General features: G+C 43.3%; 1 protein-coding gene across 4 annotated transcripts; it reads left to right on the forward strand.

Moving 5' to 3' along the window:
- The first annotated feature begins 793 nt into the window (after positions 1 to 793).
- On the forward strand, positions 794 to 9,744 carry riox2 (ribosomal oxygenase 2). Of its 4 annotated transcripts, none has more exons than XM_002933071.5 (10): positions 794 to 922; positions 2,283 to 2,708; positions 3,746 to 3,865; positions 4,895 to 5,023; positions 5,329 to 5,432; positions 6,045 to 6,147; positions 7,028 to 7,193; positions 7,543 to 7,628; positions 8,301 to 8,393; positions 9,311 to 9,744. In XM_002933071.5, exons 2-10 carry the CDS (start codon positions 2,286 to 2,288, stop codon positions 9,467 to 9,469), a joined length of 1,383 nt encoding a protein of 460 aa, XP_002933117.2. In that variant the 5' UTR covers positions 794 to 922; positions 2,283 to 2,285; the 3' UTR covers positions 9,470 to 9,744. The 4 variants fall into 4 exon arrangements, with proteins under 4 accessions (XP_002933117.2, XP_004912141.2, XP_004912140.2 ...); XM_004912084.2 differs by lacking the exon at positions 794 to 922 and adding an exon at positions 936 to 1,072; XM_004912083.4 differs by lacking the exon at positions 794 to 922 and adding an exon at positions 1,121 to 1,310.
- Positions 9,745 to 10,505: the final 761 nt, after the last annotated feature.

Consider the following 10,505-nt stretch of genomic DNA (forward strand, 5'->3'; position numbering starts at 1 on the left):
ACTGGCACAAGGTAAATGTAAGTATTATTATCGTTTGCTATTGCTTATCGTTCTATTCACACCCATTCCTCTTCACCCGGTTGCTAGGTCAGTAGGAAGTAGGAACCAGATTCCAGACTACAGAGCATCAAGGCAAAATGTTAAAATAACTCAAAAACCATAAATAATAAAAAAAAAAAACTGTACATCATCAACTGTACAATTTTTCCCACTGCATTTGCCTGAATCTAACTAAAGGTAATACGGCCATAGTAGTGACAAGCCCTTTAAATGCCAGCAGTAGCGTCACATATCCCGTCCCTTTGGGCTGGGTACCTTTGGCAGCATTACGGCAGCTCCCAGTGTCGGACTGGCCCACCAGGATACCAGGAAAACTCCCGGTGGGCCCAGGTGTCAGTGGGCCCTCCTGCTCCTGACCATTTGGCCTGTTTCATGGTCATTCCCTATTTCTGAATGGGAACAAAGAGGAGAAATAGATGGAAGAATAGATGTTAGCATGTAAATGAAAGAGAATAAAGAGGCTGGATGAGAAAAGGAGGAAAAATAGTTTGGAGAGTGGGTCTATGTTCTAAGGTTTTCTGGTGGTTCCCTGGGGTTCCAGTCCAACACTGACAGCTCACAACTCCCTCTTAACTAAGCATTGGTCCGTTCCTATCTATGGGCTCCCTGTACCAATCCCCCACCACTTTGCTGCCTTTATTTTTCCGCTAAAGGCAGTGCGCTGATGCGCTATTAACTGATAAGAACAGAGCTTTCCCCAAGTTGCATTTCTACAGGGAGCCACAAGGTGGCGCTGAAGGGGAATGGAAGTCACTGGGTCCCTCCTACAGCCGGTTTGGCGGAGTGGTTAGCAGCGGGGCATGCTGGGAGTACGGTAACACGTGGTTGGCCTCAGTGAGTAGGACACGTGACCCGGCTGACAGTAAGTGCTGGGGCTGATGGGAGAAACCTGTATTAGTTGCTTTTGGCTTCTGTTTCTTGGGCAGCCATTCTGTGGGGTGTCTTTATGTTGCCTGACAGGGGTCTGCTCCCCGGATTAGTGCTATCAGGGAGGATAAAGTAGATACATAAGGTTGGCTACTAGGGGTCCCAAACTTGCCAGGGGCTCCCTTGTCTCCTATTCATATCATCTTGGTAATTTGGTTCCCAAAGTTCCTCAGGAAGGAATTGTAATACTGCTATGCCCTCTGGGTATTGTAGTTTGTTCCCTGCAGTCTCCTAGTGGCTGGGCTGACAGGCTGCCAAGTCATATAAGAACCCTGGCTTTCCTGGCTGCTAGAAATGATGCCTGTGTCAGTGTTATTAATTGGGTAAAGATTATATATATAAGAAGTATTATTTTTCCAGAAAATGTGGCTTAACTTCTACCTGCCCTGCTACAGAGGAACTACAGCTCCCAGCATGCTTTTCTGTATGTGCAGCAAGCAGTCTGTCAGTGCTTAATCAGTAAAGCATAGTAACACTGAGAGGCAATGGCTGGGGGGCATCCCATAGAGGGGCAAGAAAAACCACTCACAGCACTTGCTGCTATAGCAAGTCATATATAGGAGTTATATATTAGCGCACACATGTTTATTTTCCCCTAAACTAATTGCAACAACTTCCAGGTGACTGTCTCTTAACTTCTGTATATAAAGGCAACCTTTTGCTGAACTACAGCTCCCAGCAGTCTCTTATATGCTGTGGCTTGAGCCAACTCAACTATGGTGCAAGGAGCTGGAGGGTTGGAAGAGGTTGTAATTCTAAGGTCCTTCTCAGTGTTAATTAGCTTCCTTCTTCTACATTGTTTCAGGATAGAGAACCAGCAGTGCAGGGAATATAAACAGACATAGATATTATATTTACACCCCCAAGGATTAAATTATATTTACATACCCCCCCTAAGGATTATTGCACATGGCACATATTACTGCCTGTGCTGCCTGCCATTGACTCTAATGGCAACCACCCCTCACTGCTGGTGAATAGACTCATTTATTTATATTATTTGCCTTTAAATGTGGGTCACTGACCCTGGCAACCAAAAAACTATTGTATTATTTTTGCTACATTTTAATACTTATCTTCCAACCGCTGCCTTGTTGCTAGGGTAAGACTGCTGAAACTGCAGAGCTGTTAAACAAAAAGATACAGTAACTGTAAAACCATAAAAATATATTTAAAAAAAGACTAATTGCAAAATATCTACATTAGATCCAAAGTTAATATAAAGGTGAACTACCCCTTTAAGAGGGCCATGTTGGTTATGTGACTGCTTTACTAACCCTGCTGTCTCCCTGTAGAATATGCCGCGCAGAGGAAGAAAAGAGCGAGACCCGGAAGACAGCGAGCCCAAATTAGCCAAGCGAGATGAGGCCGACCCTAAATCCCCTCTGGATTTCTCTACCCCAGAAAAATTATTTGAAAGTCTCATCTCCCCGGTAACAAGTGACACCTTTTTCCGTGACTATTGGGAAACCAAACCCCTGCTTCTCCAGGGAAGGGACCCCGCATTTGCTGCTTACTACCAGACTCTCTTCCGACTGTTGGACCTTAAGCACATCGCCGGGGGCAGCATATACTACGAAAGGGACGTCAATGTATTCAAATGCAAAGACGGCAAGAAAATATCGTTGCCACGACATGGGAAAGCCACTTACCTGCATCTCCTCAAAGACTTTGGCAGCGGGAAGGCCACCATTCAGTTCCATCAGCCCCAGAGGTTTAACGTAAGGATTTGTCCAAAGTTCTATTTTGTTCAATGGTTCTCTCTTTGTATTCATTTATTTAAAGCCGTGTTTGATTATTCCTTTCTGTTGTCTGGTTCCGACTCCTAAAACAATGTTGCAGAAGTCCCACTCTGTGTTTATGTTAATGTTAGGCCTATGCCACACCAGGCTAATGCTGCTCATGTTGCTGGCCATTTCCAGCACCTTGTTATATCTTGTTTGAATATCTAGTAGGCCATTGGCTGTACCATGAGATCTGATCTGCCCGATTTCAGACCAGATGTCAATCAGGAAGGCCTGTCGTTAGTGCCCATACATGGGCCGATTCTAGCTGCCGACATTGGTCCCTGAGACCGATTCGGCAGCTTATCGGCCCGTGTATGGGGACTAACAACGGGCCTTCCCGACTGACATCTGGTCTGAAATCGTCCAAATCTCGATCGGCAGGTTTGATTTCAGTCAGACCGGGGACCGCATCAACTCGTTGACACGGTCCTAGAACTGACGCCTATACCCACTGTTCCAATTCGATCTTTGGCCCTAGGGCCAAACGACCGTATTAGCCCGATATCGCCCACCTGTAGGTGGGGATATCGGTAGAAGATCCGCTCGCTTGGCGACCTCGTCAGGCGAGCGGATCTTAGCGTGTATGGCCACCTTTAGACACAAAAAAACCCATGGCAGCGGCACTCATGTATGAAATCGAATTAAGTGAAAGCCCCCGGGCATGAACAGACAAGTAGCTGACCACTGACCAAAAGTCCCAACCATTCTTACCAGAGATAGAAGGGTTAAATCAGTGGGAGGTGCCTAACACTACTGCCAGGTGCACCCCACATGAAGAAGGGAGAAGCAGCAAGATTGCTCCATGGTGCTTGCTCAGAAGTACCCAGGGGCAGTGCAGTTTTCTGCTAATAGGAGCACTGACTAATATGCATTAGGATCTGTTTACTGACACAGAGACTGATGTGCCTCTTTGCCTGTATTGTGCTTTGTACAGTCAGCCTGATGTACTAGTGTGTGTGCTCATGTTTCAGGATGCCCTGTGGCACATCATCGAAAAGCTGGAGTGTTTCTTCGGTGCCTTGGTTGGAAGTAACATCTACATCACTCCCCAGGACTCCCAGGGCCTGCCTGCTCACTATGATGATGTTGAGGTGAGACCCTATAGATGATATCTATTTGGTACCAACAGTACTCCCAGTGGGTTTTATATAGGAGGAAAGGCAACTTAAGACTTTAGTTCATATTCACATGTGTTTTTGTAATGTCTACATTTATGTTTGTATGTATGTGTGTAGATGATATATATGGATAGATAGATGGATAGATAGATGGATAGATAGATGGATAGATAGATGGATAGATGGATAGATGGATAGATAGATAGGGATGAAAAGAGGGATAGGTGGATAGATGAATGTATAGATGGATTAGATAAGTGAGATAATTGCAGAAGAAAGGACATGTCTGGCATTTGCTTTGTTATATAAACCTGTGCCCCTTTCATTCCACTAGATGGCAGCAAAAGATTGTGTTATAATTAATGCAGCAATTTACGTGAGAAATTACCTTTATGATAAATACAGTAAACAAAAATTAGCTGAATTTTTGTTGATTTTGCTAAAAGTAAGTCATCTCTCTTGTTAAAGGGTAACTACATTATGAAATTTAGAACTTACACACCAAAATGACTTTTATTTTGCCTGAGCAGTGTAGAAGTATCCCCTTGCAGGCACAAGCAAACAAAGGTTAAATCAGATATGAGGAGAGATGTCCTTTGGTCCTTATATTGTCCTTCAGATTATATTTTATTGGAAAGCCAAAGCCTTTAGTGTCATGTCTTTTCTTAGCAGTATCCTAAAAAGACCTCTGTAGATTGCTCCCTTGGATTTGTCTTTGTTAAGATTCTATAAATAGCTCTTTATTAATTCTGTTACATACATGAATACACAAAATTGATATCTTATAATATTAACACTTTGTGGTGAATTCACAAAAATAGGTGTTAAATTGAACCAGTGCAGTTGTCCATAGTAACTAATCACATGCTTTCAGTTTCTCACTGGCCATAAGCTGAATAAAACAAATTGCTGATTGGTTGCTCAGTTTAGCTCATGTCTTAATAAATGAGCCCTTGTATGTATTAAGTATTGCTGCTTATCTTCTTCCCCTCCCCCCCCCAGGTTTTCATTCTGCAGCTTGAAGGGGAGAAACGTTGGCGCCTGTATAGTCCTGTGGTCCCCTTGGCACGAGATTACAGTGTTGTTCCAGAGGATCAGATTGGATCTCCAACACACGACTTTGTACTGAAGGTATCATTTTCTTCTAGGGCTCCTGCCTGATGGGGGCAGTTATGTCGCAGCCTTCATGGTCTTATAATGGATATTGCAGTCTGGCTCTGGTACTGGGGATTATGGGTATGATCAATACTAGGCACTGACTTCGCTCTTTATGTATGCTTTATGTATGAAAGAACCTGTCCACAATACACAATTCATTGTCAGTTTAAAGCAGAAGTAATAAAAACTTACTTGCCCATGCTTCGTTATAAATCTAAATGGCAGTGACAGTACAATACCTATGTGGATAGGTGAATCCATGTCCTTTTGTGTTTCAGCCAGGTGATTTGTTATATTTTCCCAGAGGAGTCATTCATCAGGCTCAGGCCCTTCCCGGTTCCTCCCACTCCACCCATGTGACCATCAGCACCTACCAGAACAAGTAAGTAGAACTTGCAAGGAGTTTTTAAAGGGACTCCAGGCCTGGACTGGCAACTTGTGGATTCTGGCAAATGCCAGAGGGGCTGCTGGGGGGCTGTTTGGGCCTCTGTGTACTTGAAATACCAGGGCCTATTTTAAATCCTGGCCTAGGCCTGTACTAAGTTCATAGCACGCACAAGTGCTCACTAACCTCACTCTGTTTTGCAAGGAAAGGCTGTGAGTAGCAAAGAGCACATCACTGAGGGTGGAAGTATAATTCCCTGACTGTGGTTGGTTGCATTAGTGTACAGTCCAGTTCTGATCCACAAACTGATCAGTCAGTAGACTTCCATGTTTTAAGTCAGGTGCCTTTTTTATTTAATCGTCTTTAACTAAAAGCTAATTGGGGTTTATAGAGCGAGGAGCTGATGAGTGGCATTACTTCCCCTTTAATCACAAATGTGCACGTATACTTTTAGCTACGGCTGGAACTGTGTGGGAGGGGGGTTGTGAGTCTGTAGGACTGAACTAGACCGTTCTTAACTCTCCGTATAATAAGTAAATGATAAATGATATACCCTCCATTTATTTCTGTATCGCTGGGAAATAACCTCTGAATTTCACTTGCTTTCAGCTCCTGGAGTGATTACTTACAGGACCTTCTCCCTGGCATTCTGTTTGATGCTGCAAAAGAAAATATAGACTTGCGAAGAGGTATCCCACGGCAACAAATGCTGGTAATGGTCTTGCCTATCATTCATCCTAATGGTCAGCTTGATTTACCTAGGGACACCGTTTATTTGGTTACCTTGTTTCATTGAAATAATGAAGTCAATGCCAGCCAATAGGCAGGAAAGGAACAGGAAATATACTTTGGAGGGCCACACCCAGCCACCTGACCTCCAGTGGTTCACCTTTAAGTTATTTTTAGTATGTTATAAAATGACCAGTTCTTGGAAACTTTTCAATTGGAAAAGAGCCACTGACCCCAGCAGCCAAAAACGATTGCTCTGCGAGACAATTATATTATTATTGCTACATGTTATTACTTATCTATGTTTCTATTCTACTGTTATTCAGGCCCTTTCCTCTTCGTATTCCAGTTTCCCATTCAAACTGCTGCCTGGTTGCTAAGGTAATTTGAACCCTAGCAACCAGATACTGGCAAAAAACTGGGAGCTGCAGAGCAAAAAGCTAAATAATTAAAAAATCACAAAAAAATAAAACTTGAATAACAGTTGTTGGTTGTCTCAGAACACTCTACACCATACTTAAAGTTAATTTTAAGGTGAACAGCCCCTTTTAAAAGCAGTAGAAATGAGGCTGATAAATAAATATGACTCTGAGTGTCTCTCTCTGCTGTTATTGGGAGTGTGCTGGGCTGTCACAGCAGGTTATAGGCCATCCCAGCAGGGATGCAAGCTGATTTCTGCAACAGTACATCGCTAGGCGCTCCATGCATTTATTCCATCCCGCCTATCTCTTCACATTTAATTCTACATTCGTCTCCAGGGTTACATTCCGTTTAAATCATATTTCCTATTAAAGCTTCTTCCTTCTTAGATTTTACCCAGATTCTCTAAAACATGTATTTTTGGTCTGTTTGTTGAATCTCAGAGCATGGACACACCTGGTGTTGCACAACAACTCAGTTCTCTCCTAACCACAGTGGTTAAAGGGCTGGAGAGCCACCGGCACATTCGCTCCTTTGAAATGCTCAGAGATTTCATGGGAAGTCGATTGCCCCCCTTCTTGGACAACAAGGAACCTGGACAAACAACAGGTTTGTGCCCTTTTTCTGATTCCTCCATTACTTCATGGTAGGGACATGTTACCTGTTTACTGTTACCCCCTAATCCTAATCCAGACCCCACACTGCTATTTGCATGCTGGGAAAGAAGTACTTATATTCAGTATGTGAAGCTCAAATGCCCCAAGATGTTGCTGAACTAACATTCCAGTGCTGAATAGGGGATCATGGTAGTTGTGTACAGTGCATGCCTGATTTATTTGATATATAGAGTTATGCTATGTATGTATATATGTACTATATATATGTATGTAAAGCATCCTGTAGCAATATGAGTGGGATACCACTTACTGCAACGCTTCCCTTTCTTTAACGCACACAGGCATGCCGCCCAAGCTCCATTCTGCCGCCCAACTTCTATACCGGGATTATGCCTTTTTTACAGTAGACCACATTGCAGAGGAATCTGTAAGTATAATATAAAGTTATTAGAAGGAGGTGCATTGTTTTGTAGGGTTACAGTGATTGGCTGCCCATAGAGGCCATAGCATTCCATATCTAGAATGAAAGGCCTTGAAATAGGGTAGTGGCCCCTTTTGTCCAATAGTGTTGTACAAACAGTCTGTGATTCTCACCGTGGCTTCTTAAACCTGTAATTTCTTACCTCTATTTACCTCCTCAACTCTATAAACCCTGCCTCAGTGGTTGCCTTTTTCTGGGGAGAATGCTAATATACTGTACATGCTGCACGGGTATAAAAGGAACCTCCATATTGGTTATAAATATATATCAAATGGCGCATCAAAGTATACACTGTAACCTGGAAGGGTATTATCTAAATTCTTTAATGTCAGGGTCATACCTATGTTATATGCTCCTGTAATTTCTGAACTGTATCGGGACCCAAAAAATACGCACTTGTGGCATATGTGAGGCAGGTACTGTAGCATACATCTTTCTGTGCCACTGCACTTTGCCTGTCAACCTTGTGCTGCCAAATGTGTAATGGCATTAGAAGTATGAAACACTCTAATATGTGAGCTACTACTTACCCTTTACATATGCGCCATATCGGCAGCGTGGCACCCTGTAAGTACGAAGATATATTTTGTAACAACGTCTTTCTTTTTGTAATTGAAGAATGCAGCAGCTGAACTAGTGGTTTACGTGTATCACTCGCTGAAAAATAGCCGGGAAACCCACATGATGGGGATGCAGGATGAAGAGCGGCCTGTAAGTATCTTGCCTAATCCCCAAATACAGTCTTACAGTCTCTAGGTTCTGCTAGATCCAAAGCAAGGTCCAGTCATTCATGGGAAAGCACGCTGAATTCTGTAGACCAATCTGATTCATATGTCAGCTTAAGCAGAATTGTGACTCATTATTGTATGATTCTTATTCTGGTCCAGTACACAAAGACCCACACATTGTTTGGGTTCTGCTTATTTACCCACTTGCTTCCAGGGGGGATAAATGATTGTCTATACAGGGTGCCTTGCATTCCTAAAGGGTGTGGGACACCATCTCTAGTTGCACAGCAAGCAGAAAAAAAAGGTATTTTATTGTTTTTTATTGCTACAATTTGTCAGACATCTGCTTTCATGACCCCACAGAGTGCCAGCAAATGACAGAGAAATAGTTCTCCCTCAGGGCAAATAGCAAATATGCGGTAGTGACCAGAAACCATTTCCCTCTTCTCTGGGTTTGTGGGAGTGCAGTGCTGGGATTGACTCCAGAACCAACCAGCAGGGGGAGCAGTTGCTTTAAATATAGGACATGAATGTCCAGCATCTTCAATGTTTTTAACTCCCTAAATATTGTCTGTTAAAGGGGCAACATGTTTGTGTTTAAAGGTGATTGTGTGTATACATAATCCCCCTGTACTCCATGTCTGTTTAGCAGCCCTATCATTTCCTCCATGTTCATTTTTAGCCTCTGAAATATTTGATTTGCATTACAAACTAGCGCAGTATGTCCACGTACAACATGGCTATATAGCCATAGTAGAAACTGATCTGCAGGGTGCAAGACCTGCCTGTATATAAGCATAATCCATAATTAGACAGTATAATTCCCATCAGTACAGTTGTGCCCGGCACTACAGGCTCTGATTTTAGGATGCAAAGTGATTTGTGTGTTTCTGTTGGTAGGTGACTGGCTTGCGCTTCCCTCTGCCTTATGTGAGTGCCTTAAAGCAAATCTGGGAGTCGGAGTCTGTGTGCATTGGGAAGCTGCCTCTGGAACGGGACGAGGACAAAGAAAACTTGGCATTGTCACTATGGACTGAAGGTTTGCTGGCCGTCGTGTAGTGACTTTCAGGAATACAATGTGCCCACTGATCACCCTCACCAACAGCCTTAAACCTGTCAAAGATGGAACAGACTATTGTAATGTATCTGGCACAACTCGATGCAACTGGCACACACTTACATCATCAGGAAATACTCTGTAATGCCAGATGCTTTGCTGAAGTCTGTGCCATCCAAGTTTCTGCAGAAAACCAAACCATATGATGCACTATGTTTCTTTTCAAGTGAATTGTTTTTTGAGAATTAAAGGTGCAATATGCCTTATTTTACCAGAAGCCAATTAATAGTTTGATGTTTGATGCCATATAGTTACATGGCAAGGAAGGTTACATCATCAAAAACTTTCCTCTAAGGGCCAGTCCAAGTGTAAGGGGGGCCCTGTGACATACCAAACTGCATTTTAGATTTATTGATATTGGGCCCCCAGCAATGAAAAAAATTCCCCTAATGGTTTTAACCCAGTGACTGCCCTGTTTCCTGACATCACCCTAGAGTAAGCAAGCGTATCACAAAGTCCTGCCTCCACCCATGGTATTTCTATTTCATAGCATCGTCCTGCATTTTCTGATTGCAGCTTTGTGTGCTTTTCCTTCCTGCATAAACAGAAATGGGCACCTTGCACCACTACTCTTACCACTTCCTCTATTGTGACTTTGGCAACATGGCGGCTATCGGATGCCCACATGTCCATTACAAGTGGAAACAACAGGCCTGTTGCTGGGGCCCTTGCAGGACCTTGGCACGGACGTAGCCGTTCTATCTATCGATACGCCTTCTGTCTGAGGCTGCCTGGAAGCCAAGTACTTAGCAAGCTCTAGGGGCAGAACAGGGAGCAATCAATAGAACTTTCACTGAGAGGGTTTGCATAACAGGAAGAAACCAATGTTGTTTCTGTGATTCAGCAACAAAGGCAAAGTAAAGGTCAGCTTGTGTATAAAGGGGAAGTGTGCGCTGTCGCAGAGCCTCAGCTGGTTCAAACAGGAAAGCTCTCAATATCCACAAAGCATTTCTGTGCTTAAACGTAAAGAAGTGCACA

The sequence above is a fragment of the Xenopus tropicalis genome, chromosome 2 (genome assembly GCF_000004195.4).
Source record: "Xenopus tropicalis strain Nigerian chromosome 2, UCB_Xtro_10.0, whole genome shotgun sequence".
Lineage (NCBI taxonomy): Eukaryota > Metazoa > Chordata > Amphibia > Anura > Pipidae > Xenopus > Xenopus tropicalis.

Bases quoted from the DNA above. Each gene is read 5' to 3' on its own strand.
- riox2 (XM_004912082.3), top strand. From the start codon at position 1,704: ATGGTGCAAGGAGCTGGAGGGTTGGAAGAG. The intron at 1,734-2,282 runs GTTGTAATTCTA...GTCTCCCTGTAG, and splicing joins GAGCTGGAGGGTTGGAAGAG to AATATGCCGCGCAGAGGAAG. The intron at 7,629-8,300 runs GTAAGTATAATA...TTGTAATTGAAG, and splicing joins ACCACATTGCAGAGGAATCT to AATGCAGCAGCTGAACTAGT.